At 42.9% G+C, this 18970-nt stretch overlaps 1 protein-coding gene across 1 annotated transcript in view; it reads right to left on the bottom strand.

The window, feature by feature from the left end:
- The window catches only part of LOC146193372 (MAM and LDL-receptor class A domain-containing protein 1-like), a 193511-nt gene that overhangs the window by 46420 nt on the left and 128121 nt on the right, over positions 1–18970 (bottom strand). Inside the window, exons 40-49 of the mRNA XM_084600529.1 lie at positions 18614–18769; positions 16446–16531; positions 13314–13481; positions 11461–11557; positions 8637–8786; positions 7080–7253; positions 5143–5244; positions 2265–2419; positions 923–1007; positions 529–693 (exon numbers count right to left, since the gene is read on the bottom strand). Coding sequence (XP_084456655.1) covers positions 529–693; positions 923–1007; positions 2265–2419; positions 5143–5244; positions 7080–7253; positions 8637–8786; positions 11461–11557; positions 13314–13481; positions 16446–16531; positions 18614–18769 — 1338 coding nt within the window. The remainder of the gene's footprint in view (positions 1–528; positions 694–922; positions 1008–2264; positions 2420–5142; positions 5245–7079; positions 7254–8636; positions 8787–11460; positions 11558–13313; positions 13482–16445; positions 16532–18613; positions 18770–18970) is intronic.

The following is an 18970-nucleotide window of genomic DNA, read 5'->3' as shown; positions in this document are numbered from 1 at the left end:
ATGCCCCCCCCCCCCCCACGAACGGCTTATAAGTAGCCTCAGCCAATCAGGTACTCCTAAGCCGTCGCTCTCCCGGCAATCCAGACAATCTTTCTTAATATGTGAAAGATGAAAAAATATTCAGCGGTTGCACTGTACACCGATCCACAAGTGAAACAAATGACATGAGGCAAGGGGAAGGTGGAAGGTGGCGGTCAGCCTGCGTCAAACCAATTACTCTTTGTATTTTTTATTGCCTGTTTAGGCAACAGCGCATAAATACAGAACGCTATATACACTTCATCATTGCCACACAAGGGTATGTACATGGTCGTTCTTGATCTATGCTCGGACCCTCGGATCCAAACCCAAATCCCCCGTTGATTCGCAATACTGCTTTCGCAGCATGTTGGCTTGGTTCGCTACTGTTGTATATTCGGCCCGTTCTCAGAACACTGGGAACTAAACTTCAATGACAGTCACCGCCTCGTTGCTCGTACGCTGGCTCCACAGAGCGCGTTAAGCGACATATCCAGCTCCAATATTTACCATTGCCTGATGCGCTCTCCGGGGGCTGCCACCTGAACCCTGAATTTAAAGTAGCGTTGCTGCCAATGTGGAGGACCCAGTTGAGCTCTCCATCTCTGTGCTCGGGAATCCATCCACAGTCCTTGGGATTAGAAAAGTCGCAGTTGACTTGGCGCACTGCTTCTCCTGAAAAATGAGCAACATCTGACTGCACTTTTCATCGCTGCACTGCTCTTCTACTTGGCACACCTTTTTCGCTTAGTAATATTGTCAATTCGCACAGTGCGAACTCAAAGGGCCCTGCAGCAAATGCCGTCAACATATTCCTGAGGCCACGTTTTTTGCAGTGTTTTGCAAATTTTAATTCTGAAAGCAGCATACCCAGTTCGAAAACCCTCACAACTTGTTTTCTTACGTGCTTCGCTTTGGTCGTCGGGATGGCAGTTTGAGTACTCAGGACGGTCTACACCAGTACCAGGGATTCCAGCAAGGTAGAAGAACTGCGTGAAATTGAAAAGCATAACTAAAACAGTCATAGCACCAAACCTGGCACAAGAGGTTAAAGGTGTTGCGAGAAGTCAGCAAATGTTGGCAAATATGTTGACAAAGCCAGTTATTTCACGCCTGTAAACTAGGGGCTGTTCACCTCGGCAAAAAAAAAAAAAGCAGATTTGGTACAGTCAAAGTCAACAATGACATTTAACCTTGATATGACTGATTTCCTCAAGGGTGGTAGGCCGCAGGGGTGAACCGAGTTCATCACAACGTCTTTTGTCATTTTTTAGGTTGAAACAATGAGAGTACATGAAAGAAACTTTCAGACTTCTGCTAGGCGACTGGGTAGACACTCGCTAAGATATGTTTCGTCAGCGTAGTACGTAAATGGATGATATAGTAAACATTTCTGTTTCAAATTTAGCTGGTAGATCTTTACATACTTCACTTGATAGCATTCTATAATCACTCTTGCTGTCCCACATATCCCAGTCCAAAAGTTGTGCAAAAGGTCTCACTCGGACGTTTTCATCAGCGCTATGCCGTCTTTAGTAAAACATGTCTAAGGAATGACGTTTCTAGGTTACATCCAGATGAACTGAAAGCAACATGTTTACAACCTGCACCTATTGCTCTACATCACTGCCTACTGAAAGGCCCAAAATACATCTCTAATAATCTTTCAAGTGCTTTGTGCAGATTGATAATGTCATAGGTGTGTTATCTGTCGATTAAATTTGTTGTTGGGAGGCTGATGCCACATAACGGAGGCATACAAAGGCATACAATAGGATCATTTATACATATGACTCCATTTATTGCAAGCCTGTAAGTAATCACATTACGGGGAAGGTTTATCTAACTTTGCTTAATTAGAGACTTACAATTGCCTAATGAGTTAGTGCACGAATGGTCACATAGCCTACATCCCAGTAATGCTTTCGACTGCAGGTCCTTTGCCTTCATAGCAGAAAAGCTCATTTTAAGCACTCGCTAGTTATGTTCTTCAGGAGTTTTATATCGATTGTCTAACTGAAAACGAATGAATGCACCGGAGCGTGAGAAAACAAGGTAAAAACTACACGTAGGCGCACTTCCAAATATGAAGACTCTTGAGAAAGTATAGGATTCCTTAGATACCATATATCCCATACCGGTCATTAAGGAATAACTGGCAACTGTGAACGAGATGATCGACTCCTTTGTTTGGGCATTAAGTTTGTAACAGTCTGTTTAGTATCCACTCATTATTTCGTACACACCCGAGCCCCTGCGTCCCAGCTCCCTGTCTTCACGCTGATCGCAGTCCAGCTGCCGTTAAGTTTGTCTCCTCGTACTTCAGCTAGTAAAGCGACGCCAGAAGAGCTGGTATCGGACACCGACGGAGGTAGGACTCCGAAGGAGAGCATTGAATATGCTGCAGAGGAAAACAGAAGAAAGAAAAATACAAATCCCCATGTCAAAACTTTGCTGGTTAATTCATTCAGCCCGCATGTGCGATGTGGGCTTGACATAAAGTTCGTTCCCTTATTTTGCGCCCGAAATCAAATACACATCCCTGCACTGTAAGGTGACCGGACATCATTAAATGCGGGTATTGCAGTAAAAGAAACATTCTGCACACTTTGTCCAGATCATGAAGTCTGCAAAAGAACTAGAGCTGTTAAATATCTGAAAGAAAGGAAAAATCTCATAGAGGAAAACGCACAGCGTACCTAACAAACCATGCAGTATTAATCAGGCTTTATCTTTTCATATCTGATATTTCCTGATGCATTGCAATATAACCAAACGGAATACGCAAAAAAAAAAAAGAACCATGTGACTGCAAGCTCCATCTCAGCAGAAGCACGGTGCTGTAAAGCGTCCAGAGCATCCGCAGTTAGCACGGAGTGCTTGGCTTGAAAAAGCAATGGGGCAGCAAAGCTGTCTCTGGGAATAAAGTTCGCATCAGGGAATCAGTGAAGATTGTTATCTGTAGCTATTTCCAGCAATACGGGAAATAAGGGGGACCTGGGACACTCAGGATGGCGCGCACTGCTTGGTTTCGTACCTAATACAATTTTACGCCTTAATGACAGGAACATGTGAACGCAATCACGTAAGCCCTCCATCCCGACTAGCCCTGGTTGCCCTTAGCTTTCATAGCGCGGACAGCTTTTGTATCAGTGTCGGGGTGCAGTGCCTTCATTTTCACGCAGGGTTTGTCTCCTCTTTTTGCACGTCGGTAAATCTCGTCTTCTTGCTTTGACACACTCTTTATTTGTCCAGGATCAATACGGGGAAGTTATTTATTAGTGCCAGGAAAAGATGCATTACGGTTGAAAGCCATTAGTAGTGCGAAATAAGTTGTGAAATGGGCAGCCGGTTAGGCTTAGCACAGTTTATTTTCCATTAGCGAGCACGTAAAAGGTCGTGCGTCTCCTATTAAGATAAAACCTCAGTTGGCCGCTCTCTCACGTATCGAAGTCGTCGCCTGCTCTAGGTGGCATCCCCTAGCCATACCATAACTCTCCCTTATATTCAAGTGGCAAGCTTCGAAAGATTTAACGTATACACTGCTGACTAGGGCGGTCGCCGAGCCGTCTGGGCCCCAAACTAAATTTTATAGAAGATAGTCTTTCTGAGCCTGCCATGCATAATGCCGTGTAGCCTTTAGCTGCTTGCAAAGAAATGAAAGTAAAACAAGGGAAACAGTCAATGCTCTGTCTGACCCACCGAAGAACTTCCCCGCTCCTCGCAGAAATAGTAAAAGAATTTTGCATGAGGATAGACAGTACGCATAGGTCACGCGCCCAATTTCTATTACAAGAAAACGACCGCAAGTAAGGCATCCCATGCACGCATGTATGCACGATGATTTTAAAATCTGTTTTTTTAGGCGCTCCGTAAAAAAGGAACTACGGGAGAAATGCAATGGCCGGCCGCAGGGAGTGTTCGAGGGCTTTCACTTGTTCAGTACAGCAAAATGACTCTGAGCTCCTACTCAGCAGCCTCTAAATCACAGGACTGATGACGCCGGCGATTGATAAAGTTATGGCCAACTGTCTGCCCACTCTCTCCCCAAAATAGAAAAATATGGCAGGTTTATCAAACTTTATTAGCGCAAAATGCATGTGATCGTTATCTAGAACTTTGGTCATGCATTCTCTCTTTGCTTACGCTATCAGTAGCTGTACCTACCGAAAAATGTACATGTGCACAAGAATTTCTCGAGCTTAAGGAAAGTTGCCGATAATCTATTCCCCAAAAACCTAGACCTCGACGGCGCACCCATCGCTCACAACTGCTTTGTTCTGTCTTATTGTCCTCGTTTTTTTTAAACCACTTCGCATTCAATATTTCTGTATCATTCTTTAACATTTTTACTTCCTGTTTCAGAATACAAAAACGACCTTGTCGCGTTCAATGTCTTTTTTAGTGTGTTTCAAAACCCGCAAATACTTCTTCATCACTATACAAGCAGCACCCAGCAAATATCAATGTACTGTTCGCATTGATGTTCAGCGACTGCAAAATATGCGTGTACGAATAACATGTCCGCATGTAATTAAAAAGCAGTAGTGCAGTAGTGAACATAGCGATGAAAAGTCAGTGTTTTAAAAAATTGAAGCATTGCTCTTTAGGTTTTATATATGGGGTAACCAGCAACTTAGCTTCCCTTAATTTTAATTAAGTAATAAGCGCCAATGAGAAGCACCTGAACGTTTAGTTTCTATTTTCCACTTCTAACTAAACGTACAAAACATTTGCAGATCAATCTGCTCCCCTGTTTTGTTTCTGCCCTTAGTAGGGAAGCCGTGAGACGTGTACTAGCTGCGATTTGTATGCAGTATTTTTGTTTAATAAACCGTTAAGAATTATTGCTAGTCAGCTAACACCTTATAAAATAATCCTATCGTTGGAGCTGCCAGGTGGGGAGCCTTGCAAATTATTTTACTAGAAGAATCCTACACATTCCGCATGGGTTAATGGTGCAAAATTATCTTACATACAAGTTAATGTTCCCTCATCTTGACTTTTAGACGAACCCTCTATCACCACGCATCTATCGTGGGTTGGCCAATTATAATGTATGCGAGTGTGTCAGTCACCAAGAGTGCTCCAGGTTCAAAACACCGAACGAACAAGTTCACTCACGATAGTCAGGGATGGAGGCGTAGAAAGTGACGACACAGGAGTGGGCAATCGGTCCCAGCCGTGGAGTGATCATTGCCTTGTCAATCCCTCCCTGTGGCACATCTGCAGTTTCGTGGATATTGTGATAAGTTGTATGCGTAGTGTTTCACCCCTTTTTAGTGCTAGTGACTTCTAGTGGTCCGTTAGTACGCTCTAAACGTAGATACGTAGTAGGCAATTATACTAGTCAGCTTCAGAGTAAACAAAAACTATTCCAGACGACGGCGTTCATTCGAACATGAAATCAAGGTAGCAATAACAATATTTGATTCCGAGTCATTTGCTCCAATCAAAGCAGCTGTTGGCACCATGGCAAACATATACGTGCGTTGAGCGATTGTAAGTAATGTTTGTTTACAGGCTAGCAGATGCACTAGCAATAAAATGACCTAGTATATTCTATGCCGGAACTCTGAAACATATCTTCGCCAAATGGTCACTTTATTCTTTAATATGCTTCATTTATTGGCAACATAAAGAAATAAGCACGGCATATTATTAAAGAAGTGCATTTTATGAATTTTTTGCACTTTCGGCAATGTGTCCGGTAGAATTCAATTGCACATATTAACATTCTAAGTAAAGAAATAAAAATGCGGAGGAAATAATAATAAGGGCTGAGACAAAACCTCCTTGCCGATCCTCGTGGTGAAATTAAAAAACCACTACCTTAGCATGAGACAAAAAGATAGGCTTGCCATGAACACGAGAACTTATGTTACTAATGCAAGGGTTTCTACAATAATGTATCTTTGAAGCCTTCGCCCATACAAGTATGGTGGCGCCACAATTCATTCGAAGCTACTACTTTTGCTTGCTCACTTCATAAGAACTAATTTTACCTACCTCAGAAAGTACGCATTCAGGTAGCTTTATAATTACTAAATAAGCTGAACTTAGCAAATCAATAAAACAGGAACGCTTTGCTAAATACTACTCCGTCTAAACCCTGCTCTTTCTTTGTGGGATCCGTGCACAGAGGAACGCTATTAAATAAGGGGCCTGATGCCGCTGTCCATGAAAAAAAAAATATTGCCTAGGTATGAACTTCTTTGATAGTGCTCAACTTCATTATTCGAACAGCAAACGTTTTCGCTATAATTTCAATGTTAAACACTGAGGCCGGAAAATAAACCTGAAAGGTCGTCTCACACTCTATTTCTTGATCTAATAAACATGGGAGCAGAAAACAAAGCACAGAAATAAGCTAGAAACATTGTTTTACACGATCATGGCTGAGGAAGGTATAAAAGCCGGACAGGTTTCTGCTGCCACAAATATGCACTTTGTGCTTTTTTCTTTAAAAGACAGCGTAAGCAACAACTATTTACACCCGTCAGAAGATTTGACAGGGAATCAAGTGCCGCACAGTGCAATACAGCTCCCAATCATTCCTCTGCAGTCGTCGGCCGGGTTCTCTGGGATCGCGGCGGCAACCATGGCCAAAACCACTTTACGCTGGTCTTGTTCTTCCCACTTGAGCTGCAGCGTCACCCAGCAATTCTTATTTTTGTTCGGTTCACCAAAGCTAGTGCAAGCCCACGCAGTGCGGACCAAGTCCGCGATTTCATCGCATTTATTTCACCGAGGGCTAAACACATCCGGGTGTCATCTGCCTAAAAGCTGCGAATTGAGAAAGACTGTAGTGGGCAGTTCCCTTCATTCTTCCTCTACTCTCATTGAGAGTTCATTGTGTGCATTTGGCTAGAAGTGTTGTTCCAACTGAAATGGTTAAAGACCTTCTGATACTTGTTAATGTCTCCATCGAACTGTAGGGCCCCCTCACACAAGACGTCACAGACATCCCAGAGAGTAAGACCTCGGACCAGCATGTGGGCAAACTCTTTTTACACTGGTTTCAAATTAATAATGGGTTATGAGTTTCGGTAATTACTTACCTTGACGCAACAAATAATAACCAGCGTATGCGCCGTTTTCATTCAGTTGGCTGTCAGTGTTCGGGAATAACGCTTGGCGCTTCGCATCTGCTGCCGCAGTCCAATTCCATCCGAGACGAGCATTTGGATACTCGTTGGCCAAACCGCACAAGTCCGTTGAAAATTCGCAGGCACCTATAAAACGTTTATAGGCACTCTTTACTGATTGTTTTCCCTCCGGCATTAACATTACAAGAAGCGTCCTAATAAACACACAACATGCCAGTGAATTATACCATCTATACATATGTAAGCTGCATAGACATCCAAAACTGGTGCGCGTATCACTTGCGATTTCTGTGATGTGTTCAGGCTGACATATTTCTATGCCACGTATGGAGTACAAAATTACTTTTCGTGAGTCGCACTGCAGTCATGCACAGCGCAAAGCACTCGTCAAAACGTAGCGTCAAATTCTGAGCCTTTAACTGCTAGCTGTCATCCATTGCTAATCACCAGAGCTGCCAACATTTTTTTTCCATTTTTTTTCTTCAGGCCGGCAACTATACCTATTTCTATTCTGCACGAGATAGTGACGTTGAAATAATAAGAGCGGAATCTTTCCATCGTGTCATGACAGTCACTAATGTTTTTGTTAATGAGTTGGTATTGGATGCCCCATTACGAAAAAAGTGTCTGTTGTGAGTTTTCTTCCTGGCCTCTGAGAACCACGTTCTATGGTCGGAAGATTACAATGTTGAGAGAATGAGGGGAAGAGAGAGTGAGTGAGCGAAAGATAAAAACGCGCGAAATCCTCATCTCCACTTCATGATGAGCGTGGCAGGAAAAGGGAAATTTCGAGAGAGAGAGAGAGAGCACAAAGAGATTGTGTGTAATCACGTGTGGCAGGGTTGCACAGCGCACAGAGAAATACCCGTCTCTTTCCCACGGAAGAAGATAAAGACGTAAGAAGGAAAAGAAGGAGAAACTGAAGGCGATGTGTGGCGGGGGAAGGGCGAGTAGGCCTTTAATATATCACACGGTCTCCCTCCTTCGCCGATCACCGGATCTTCTGACGAATACGGAAACGTCGCTGTTGTGCTTGAGGGATAGCGTTGATAAAATATCCTCCAACAGACGAAGTTCGTTTTCTGAGTCGGCGCGAGAAGCGACGGAATGTATTCGTACACTCCGTGGAAGACCTATTAACAGGCTCTCCTTCCAAAGGTCGTGATGTTTTTTCCGAAGTTAGTAATCAAAAGCAGCTCAGAAAGGATACCTTCTAAACTTCTGTGCGGTTTTTTACTGAGAGCGCAATATGCTAAAACGAATTGTTTGCAGTAAGATCAGAATTTCGTGTAGTTACAGCAGAAACGTAACATAGAATTTCAACCATACAGAAATCTAAAGGACTACAGAAAGGTCCGACGTTGCAACATATTACAGAGTATTTCGTGAAATTTTGACACTGTCCAGTACTCTTTTTTCGACTAGGTTTTCGCAGGCACTTTCAGCCTTCCAGCCAAACTATTTATGCCATCAAGCAATACTCGCTAACTGCGAGCCCACATGACTTACCGCATTGGGCTTCATCAGCGCCGTTGGAGCAGTCACTTTTGAAATCGCACACCTTCGCCAGGGGAATGCACTCTTCACTATCCGCACACTGGAATTCCCCTTTGCCACACGTGAACAAAGAAGGAGGGACTGTTGACGGCGGCGGGAGCGCTGTGAAGCATAGAGGTCATGCCAATAAAAATACCGTTAAAAGGGTTGCGCTGACGCTGTCACGCATTTTTCTTTTGCGACTGAATGCCTGTGGCCGTTGGAGGAAGACGATGCCTCTGCGGCGATTGTAAAATGTGCATAAGGGGAACCGTAACGTCGGGTTCGAAAGATGTAAAATCGCGCTTGGTGGCGGCAGTGCACATGTTAGAGGTCGTTAGCTCGAGGGGCGATAGAGGGCAGAATGGCTAAAAATTACATTTTTCAATTTAAATGCCGAAATTTGCCGACATTATCAGAAAATGTGTCCAATAATTGTAATCCTCGGACACTCACCACATGTCTTTTAAAAGTGGCGCCAAACACGCCCTGATCACCTTGCTCATGCCTACTTATTGCTTGTTTTGTACAACGGGCATGGTATTTCTAATGTTATTCTTGATTTAATAGCGCGAAACAGAGTTTACTTTCACAGTTTTTAAAAAATAATGAATAGCACTTGAATAGAAAATACTGATTAGAACTAGTGTTTTCTGCAACGTCAATACGGCGCTGCGTCATCATCATGAAATGCGCTTTTGGCGGGAAACATTTATATATAATGCGTCTGGTCGGTGTTCGGTAGTTCTGCTTTAACGCGCATAGTTACCTTTGAGCCGTGTCGCAGGTGTTGTGTGATAACTGTAATGTGCAAGCACCAGTGTCTTGAGAGTCTCCTAATCCACGCAAAAAGCTTAAATTCTCCGATACAAGTGCACGAAACACGCCCCAACGTGTCAACCGATTTAGAATAAAAAAAGCCGGCTTACAAGCCTCTGCTAAAAGCAATATTGAAGAAAGGCGAACGCAACTAAATTGAAAGTGTTTACCAGGCAACCCAAAGTGAAGAATGGTAAAGGATACGTAGCAGCTTAGGCTTTCAATTCAAAAAGCCTCAAAAGATTTAGCTGCAACCTTAAAAAAACAGCAAAAATATTAATGGACGCATCTAAATATGCATGGTGACGTCCCCCCCCCCCCCTTTCCCCCCTCTTGAGTAGGATTCAGTCAAAATGCAACCAATGTAACACAAATTTCAAGCATGATTAGTGCACGCGCAAATAAAAGTGACTATTTTGACTGTTTAAACGTCCGACATTGGTAACGCTGAAAGTCAAGAAATACTTTATCATTCTGCGCACCTTGTATACAAGGAAAAAAAAAAATTTAAAGATGCATCCTCGGTGCATTGATAGGGAGTCGCCCGCGGCTTTTTAGTTTCATATTTCAGCATTTATAAACGTCAACACCTCATATTAAACACGGGCGCTCAGAAATACAAGCCTGCAGAGCCAGTGTTTATCATGCAATCTGAATTACTGAATTTTGGTTCCGAAGAACAGAAACAGCCGATGTCTGCATTTATGATACAATGAATTGGTTCTGATAGCACGCCATCTGGCTACATTTATTCTGAATGTACAGAGTGTGCATGACTATCGTAATATATATCCTATCAGTTTGTAACAAACCGCGCTTTATAAGGCGGAGTGTACGAGTAAACTTGCGGCTTCCTATCGGAGCAAATTCGTGTGGTGAAAATCCGTTCCTTGCTTTTTTCTTCAAAGGAAACGTATAAGAAGTGTAGACGATATACTCACGTATCGCGAACATGTTCCGATACGTGAGTTATTCGTCTAAACTTCTTATAAGTTTCCTTTGAAGAAAAAAAGTAAGAAACGGATTTTCACCTCAAGAACTTGCTGCGATATAAAGCCGCAAGTTTACTAGTTAAAATGTGCATAACGTTGACTATTGCGGCCCCACACACAATTAGACGTCCCATGACTCTTTTATAGTATGTGTCTATTTGGAGCTTTTCTGGCCACCAAAGATAACAGTGAGAGAATCACGCTAAACTTATATTCCGCTTACTCTGTTAACAGCGACACCATGTCTTAATAAAAAAATAAATTGTCTCGTAAATTAATAGGAACCAGTTTTTAACAATATTTTAGTGAATGAAAAGAGTAAAAATCAAATCCGCCTTGATGGCAGCCTTTTAAAACTTTACAATTAATTGGGCTCTATCCAAAAATCTATAATATGTGGAAACGCTATAATTTGTAACAGTTACGGCTGCTTTCCTTACTGATGAGAAAACAATTATCCATGGCATACGCTCTCAGGTTGGCGGCGAGCATAGCCATCTCTTTTGATGTCACAGGCGAGCTGAAACCATGGAGCGGTTACGAAAATGAAGTTTCGCAGATCTTTATATACTGCAGCCATGGGCATGTATTTTTGTACCAGCGGTTACCCATTTTGCAAAAACAAGACATTCCCTCCCTATATTAGCAAATGACCCATAAAACTGTAGCTGTAGTAGCAACACTGCCTGTAATTGTCCCACCTCCTAACGTATATTATACTGACAACCGGGAATAGTAAGTTCGCCTCTGAAGGATTTCCCACCATTTTTCAACAATACTTTCTTGTACAAAACCTTTCAAACTGAATCGATAGAGCCCAACTAGCATAGCTGTCCAGGCTCTCATACAGAACAGGAGAAACAGTTTGTGAAGGAACAACTTGATCTGCCTCATAGGCAATAATATAAGTTTGCTCCTTTATGTATTCACGTCTGGGCAAACGATTGTACGTCAATACCCAGCTATCACCACGTATAAGATCTCACCTTCGTGGTGCGGTTTGCAGCTCTCCGAGAAGGTTACGTCATCAATCGCAACGTAGCCTTGCTTTCGGGCTTTTCTGTGCTCTGCAGTGAAGCCGATCTTTCGAAAAAGTAAAAGGTACATATTTTTTGAAATGCAATGCAAGCGGCAGCTTTATTCTGCGAAATATGTATAGACACGCTATAAGCAGCATCGGGGAAGTCATGAAGGAAGCATGGAATGAAAGGATACGATCCTAGCATTGAGAGGCTTTTAAGTATTTTCGACCTCATGATTTGCAGACATACATTGACGTCACATGCGCTTGAGCGAGATATACTCATTGGTTTTATTTTATGAGTTTCATTCGCGAACACAAACAAAGAAGTTAAATATTTTCGCTAAGTAATCATTTCCACTACATACAGGCTCCTTAAGGACACAGTGCATACCTACTGCACTGAAAGCAGCCATACACTTCAGTCATCACTGAAGTGAAAGTTCAGACATGTGCGTTGACTAATAATTATTGCTCTCTAGGCATTATTTCATGTTCGGACAAAGCCAGGGAAGCTCCTAACGTTTGGAATAATTTATGGCAAATCAGCCATCCTTTGCTCTCCAATTTTTACCTCCGCCTGCTGATCCTCCTCCACGTAGATACGCTTTGGTACTCAACCGCCTAATATGTGGATCTATTTACCTTACACATAGTCACTACCTTGCAGTCGCAACTACCGCAGTATATTAAAGACCATCTGACAGATATAAAGCCAAGCTTTAATAAAGACCCAAGAATGTGGCTACATGACATAGCAGCAGCTTGTGTGACTTGGATTCAAGATACCAATATAACATGCCCTCTCACTTTCAGTGAAGAGCTCTTCCCAGCTCACGCACTTCATGCCGTCTCATGAAGACGCACATACATCCAGCGCGTCGCTGCCCGCCCATGTCACCTGCCGACTACCACATGTGAAAAGTGTGCTAGGGACATTTCGCTCAAACAACAGGCCCTGAGTTTCCTGGAGAACGGGATCATTCGCGTGTTAAAATAACCACATGTCGCTGCTAGGATACGGGGGTTATTGCGCAGCTCGCACCCTCCTTGTTAAACTCCATGTGAAAGAGGATTTACTACTGCGACCTCTTTGGATGAGAGTGCGGCTTGTGAATACTGCAGAGGTGGTGTTTAGCACAACATATGATATCCAAAAGTAGAAAAAATTGGCCAACCGTTCGTTGTGGCTAAGCTGGTCCCACACAGAGGCACGCAAAATTCTAAGATCGTACGTTCGCATATAACCAGAAGCATGCGGATATTGTTCCTTTTATTTTGGAATAACCTATTTTTCTGCCACAGAATGATTAAGTAATACTTTGTTGCGCAAACTTAAATTCGTAAAGAAAATAAACCCATTTATCGATGCTTTCTTTGCTTTCGCTGTGTGTTGGCCTCTTTCAAGCGGCCGAGGTGGCGGTTCGAGCGCTGTCGACTTTTACGCCAAAGAACGTAAATCTGCCAAAAAAGCCAGTAGGAGCCTAGGCCAAATAAATTTGTAAATGCAGATCGGATAGTTCCTCACCACATGCTTGCCTTGTTAAAGACGCATTTTTCTGCGTTAAAACGGGCCGAGGCCAACCGTGTAAGGGCTTTTACCCGCCCCCATGTTTACGTCGTTTATTAGGGCATTAAAAGGAAGCATCGAACTCATTCTCCCACACTGTTTATATAGCCATGGAGGTTATTTCCAGGGTTAATGACGACCTTCCCGCCAGTTAGCCAAAATATTCCCCCAGAAACGGTTGGTTCTTTTAACGAAAAAGAGCCAAAAAGGATGGAAAGAAATAAAGAAACTAGCTCTTATGCTCCTACCTGATATGGTTCACTCTGTTGAAGTATAACGCTCGCCGCCACAAAATGAAAGAATTCGGTTGTCCTCCGTTGTTCCCACACAGGTTTCCAGAGTCCGTCTTTAACTGTGCGTACATTCAGTGAAAGCATCGGTTCGCTGCTGCCTTGGACTGTGTAAAAAAATGTAATCTGCAAGAGATCATAAAAGACAATTTCATCAGTCTCGGATTCTTCAGTCTTCAGTTGGTGAAGTGCTAAATACTTGTAGTAGATAGCTGGGGACAACAGAAGTAGGAGCGGATGCACTATCAGCAATATTATTCATGATGTTAACATAACAGATTCTCCAGCAGCATTTTTCTGCAACATAAGCTCTCTGACGCATACATTTACGCTTCGAGGGCAGCTTGTTTTCGCATGGCTACTGTGGAATTACTCCAGCGTGCAGTAAACATTGCTCAGTGATTCACTTTGGTCTAGGCGAAGAACTAAGGGAAGCCCGAAGAACATACCGCCTTCAAGAGTTTGGTGGAGTAAAAATGCAGCCAGCTTTTAATTGTTAGGATTTTAAATGATAATAGCATAAAGAGTTCATTGCCCCTCAATTGCCATTACTATTGGCACTGCAACTAAACGTACAGAGCTCTATGGTGGGTTGTTCATTCGTGCAGGCAAAGGTCTACATTGAGAAAAGCAAGACATTTTTTATAAATAATTGCATCGTGTTCTAGAAGACCACAATAAAACAAGGCACTAACATACTCATTTAGCAAAACAGTCAAAGCTAAGCGTCGCAGCTAAATATAATCAAGCCTTAAGAACTCGAGGGCTATCCTAGCTAGCCCAGCAAAACCAACTGGGAGCTCTGGAAAGGCGCATGACCTGCCCGGAATTAATTCTTCGTTGTTCACACTTATTACACGAATAATAAATTCATTTTTTTTTATCTTTGCTGGCAGAACGAAGCAACAGCTGAAAGTTAGTGAATAATCTCGGAAAGAAACATGCTTAAAAGTTCCCACCCAAAGAACCATTTGCACGTTTAATTTATTCGCCATCAAAGGAAGCTGTTACTTAACTCTGGCTGGAATGATTCTTTTGCAGAGTGCAGACGCAAATCCACATCAGCACATAATTCCACAGAAGACAGATTTTGTTCTTTCAGATGCGTATACGGACGGTGAAGGAGCCCAATCGTCATTTTGAAAGCGCTTCAGATCGAAACAAAACAGAAGGAACGAACACAGAGACAAGGACGATGCTGCAATCAAAACTGAATGCACTAGACCGCGGCAGTTTCGACTTCATCTACCTGCACTTATCTTCTTTCTTCACTACATCGGACTGCCATTTTGCGTAGGAGCTCAATTTCCTCCATCAACAGGGATAAAGAAAGCGTGGTGAAGAAAGCATTGTTCACCAGAAATCTTTATAGCTTAAGCTTCTAAGAGCTCTCGCCTCAACTTTTTCTTTTACATTTTCCAACCTTGCAGGTTATGAAGGTAGGCTGGGACTTTTTGTTCTTTGCATATCATACTGTACTTACAGTGCAGCGCAACGTTGGTGCCAGATCAACACGCTATTGCTGCGGCATGCTCTCTTGTCTGTCCGAAATAATTCTTCCAACAGAAGAGCGCAGTCCAATACACAGCGCACTAGTACACTCAGAGAACCTCGTTTGAGGCGCACTTTCTCACTTGGATTGTCCTGCCATCACCCGCGTACACGTGCTTTTTGGTTTGTTTGGAACAGTAGGAATGATTAGAATGTCCTGTATACGTCCAACATTCATGAGATTCTGGATCAAGCCAATGGATATAGGGTGCCGAGGAAAACTTGCTTCTTTGAGTAGTTTCTTCGTTTCCTCTCCACCGCTTGTTCTTCACCGCTACGCGTTACGCTATCTAGTACATATTAAAGATTTAGGAATTTCAGCTCCCAGAATCCTACTGAACCGGATTAAAATTCTTCGCATTATACCTTGTTAGAAGCGGACAGTAACGCCCCCCTCGTAATATCGCCTTTTACCGTCTTGGTGCGGTGAGATGCATAAGGTAGGAACTACTTGTTCGCTAGAGGCTGCTAAGTACAACACTAATCACCCGCCAAGAGCTCAAGGCGCAATCTAGGAAGCGCAAAGCTCCATGCTCTGGGAGCACCTGGATAAACTTTGAGATCAGTGCAGCTGTTTTGAAATGCTTCCAATGTTAGGTCTGAGTTGTTCCGTCTCATGTCTACCTCTAGATCGTGAGCCTTCACGCAGTAGTTGGCGCACCAAAATAACCTTAAAATTTGTTTGTCCTTCATATCTTCCTTAATTCTTCTGTCTCAGCCCTCTAGGCACGAATCAATACATTACTCGATATATGTGCAACTCTTGAATCTATACATACTCAACTCATTTTTGCATACAAGGGTCTTTCATGGGAAGCGACCCTTGACTTGCAGTAGGTGACTGACAACTCCGAGAATTGTGCCTCCCCCCCCCCCCCCCCCCCTCCCCCGCCCACACATACACGCACTACTGCTGCTATCTGGAAAAGGATATCAACCTGCTTCTTTGTCGCCTCTCGTAGACTTTCAAGAAGCCGTCTTGTGAAATAGAATAATAAAAAAAAATATTCATTTCTTATCCCATAATCCAGAAGATCAACGCCCCACAGTTCTTGATTTTATGGGCCCGGATAAAGTGTACCGCTGAGTAAGAACACAAATTATCAGGACTCTTCGGAATGTCTGTCCCCTGTCAAGAAATGCGTGTCAACTTTGGACCTGTTTGGGTGATGATTCAACATCGAAAATGCACTGTAGTATTTTTTGTTGCTGCCGCTTTTTCTTTTCTTGTTCAGGCCAGCGCTTCCAGGCTCAGAAATTCATACGCAAGATACATTCTTTCATTCCTTGCCCTACTTCTTTCTACCCACTATGTTTCCTACTCCTCCCTAGCTTTTCTTCTTCGAAGCGAAAGCGTATTTAAACACCCGACAGTGTGGATCGTGCTGCCCAGACGTAGACACTTCCCCTTACCGAAACGTTGGCTCGGCTTGCGAATGGAGGCTCCCCCTCAACAGTTCATCAGTGCTCTTTCATACTGTGCAGCCATCCTCTTTCTTTCTACCCTAGAGTCAGAAACCGAGATATTTGGGTACTTACCATGCACATTTGCTTATGTTTCAGTGTAGGGCCGACAATAGTAGCATTTCTCTTTGACAAACTTGACTTGAATATGAGAAATTTCCCTGGAATACAGCACAAACAGAAATATGTGCAGAATTAGGCCTCCTAAGAATCGCTTCTAAACGATGAAAATACATTTGAAATGGAATCCAGTGCTACAACATGAAAAAAAAAAAATTTCCATTACTATGCAGAACATTTTTGAGACATTACAAACGCCGTCCACAGCACGGTGTGCAGGTATCGGACCGCGAAAGGAGCGGCAAACAGCCACACCTGGCGCATTATCAGGAGGGTACTTTTGCACTGTATATAAGGGCGGTGTAATAACTTAGAATTAAAAAGCTATGCCAAACACTCGTATCATCACGGTGAGTCAAAGCACGCGTAAAAAGTCGGTAATCGTACTTTTAAGTTCATGTAGTGATATTATTCTTCTTAACTAAGCGGTCAGTGTGTATCGTTTCTTTCTTCTTGTTTATGACGTTTCGAGGAAAAGGAAGCTAAATTTGTTCCTGGAAAACTATTCGCCTAGACAAGTGGTATCAGACAGAACCATGAACCCAAACTCATAGTGTAATGTACAGATCCCACGAACACAAGGAGCACGGTGCACTTCGTGCACCGTGCAAAAAAAAACGTTTCATTGAACTTGTACACTGCGGGCGCATCTAGCTAGGAGTACTCTTTATCGGTAAAATATTTGTACGGGTACAAAGAATGGCTGCTTGGTGGTGTAAAACAAGCAAAACAAAAATGTACAATGAGACTCCTGCAGCAATAAAAAATTGCGCCGTCTAACCCTACTTTAACCTAGTTATACCTGTCGAAAGTACTATTGTAACTGGTTTTGCAAACAAGCTTCTATGTTGGCGATATTCTGGCCAGGGTAAACCTCGTTTTTAGCAGCCAATCTTCTCACTCCTCAGGTGTTCCCGCAACCTCTCTAGTGGGGTCCTATTTCCTGCACTTTTATTTCACAAAATATGGACGGCTGCGCGTTTCGCGTTTTGATGGAGGTGAAACGAAAAGGCGTTTGTGGGCTGGGAAAGATCACGATTGTAGTGAACTTTAGAGATGCTAAGTGGTTTACATTATTCCGTAGGCCCCCACTACAGCTCCTTTTACTCTTTCTTTTATCCCTCATTCCTTCCCATCACTTAGGGGGCGGTTCAGGAGTCACCAAACGCGTGGCAGATGTTGCGCATTTTGTTTTCAATTACAGTTACACATGGCATATATTGTTAGTTTTAGAGTGTGGTTAGTTTTGACCTTGGTATAGTTTCAAGGTTAACAAGTCAGAACCCAGCAAAATTCTGGGATGTGCATGAAGTAGCAGGACATTCGCTCTGTAATTGAGTCTTTGAGGGCAAGCTGTTCAGAAAGTGTAAGTTAAACTTCAGTCGATTAGTATTGTATAAAAACAGCAAACCTCTGCTTGGTCATTGAACGTCATTCTAAAGCTGCTCGACCAGATCACCCTGTCTGAAGAGTAAAACAAATAATGTCCCCACTAGAAGGGGTTTTTTCCAGTGCATTTCTTTCTTTTACTTTTCAGTATTGAGCAACATGTTGGGCTTTAGAAAGCAAACATTTCATAGCGTCCTGCCACTGCTGTGCCGAATTTTTGCAAATACCTCGTCCCCTCTTCCCTTCATCAGTACTACCAAAACACGGACGAAAACTATACACCTTAAACTGAGTCATTTTAATACCATGAATCTTACACTACTCAAGAAATGGTCAGAAATTTAGGTAGTAATATTGAGCAAATATGTCTTAACTCGAGGCTCGCAAACATAAAGAGAGAGCAACTTTATTTGCAGCTCGTCGCTGCAGCTCCCAAAGAGATAGGGCGCCTGCAGAACCTTTGCTGTAGTGAACAATAAAATCGCTTTTAGTGGTAAATATGCTAGAGGCATTTTCAAACCAAGAGAAGGAATTGTAAAAAGAAGTTTGTCATATAAAGGGAAGGTTAATAGCGCAACAAAAAGACACTCACAAATAGTCACAAACAGGCATACAGGACAGGTGTTGTTTGTTTGTCTACTGAACTGAATTTGTCATATTCATTTTGGAAAAGTTCCTTAATGTTCTGGTCATGCAGCTGACGTTCTTTTATAGGGTTGTAAAAAAATGCGTACCCTCGTGAGTGCCTGTTGTATGATCACGCGTTGGCCCCGCTGAGAGGAACGATGAGGGACTGCTCAGCGTCCATAAAGCCCAGTTTCCTCCTGATGGCGCCTCTGGCGCCCAATCACAGAACGACGTGTCGAAGCTGCAGCTTAGTCGGTGGTCGCCTGTAATCAGAGCAGTTGCATAATCTTATTCGTGTTGCATGTCTTCGTTCGACCCATTTCAACTGATCTGTCCTATGTATATCCCTTTTTAGCCGATTGAGTCTTGTAGTGTACTTCCGTGATTTTTGTTTTTAATTTCTAGAAAATATTGTATTGCTTACACAAACTCAGAGTGGAAATTTGCTTCCTGCGTGGAACCTT

Source organism: Amblyomma maculatum, chromosome 4, assembly GCF_055883805.1.
Source record: "Amblyomma maculatum isolate TAMU_Amacu chromosome 4, ASM5588380v1, whole genome shotgun sequence".
Classification (NCBI taxonomy): Eukaryota; Metazoa; Arthropoda; class Arachnida; order Ixodida; family Ixodidae; genus Amblyomma; species Amblyomma maculatum.
The sequence above is the reverse complement of the archived record's forward strand: the minus strand, read 5'-3'. Positions and strand labels throughout refer to the sequence as shown.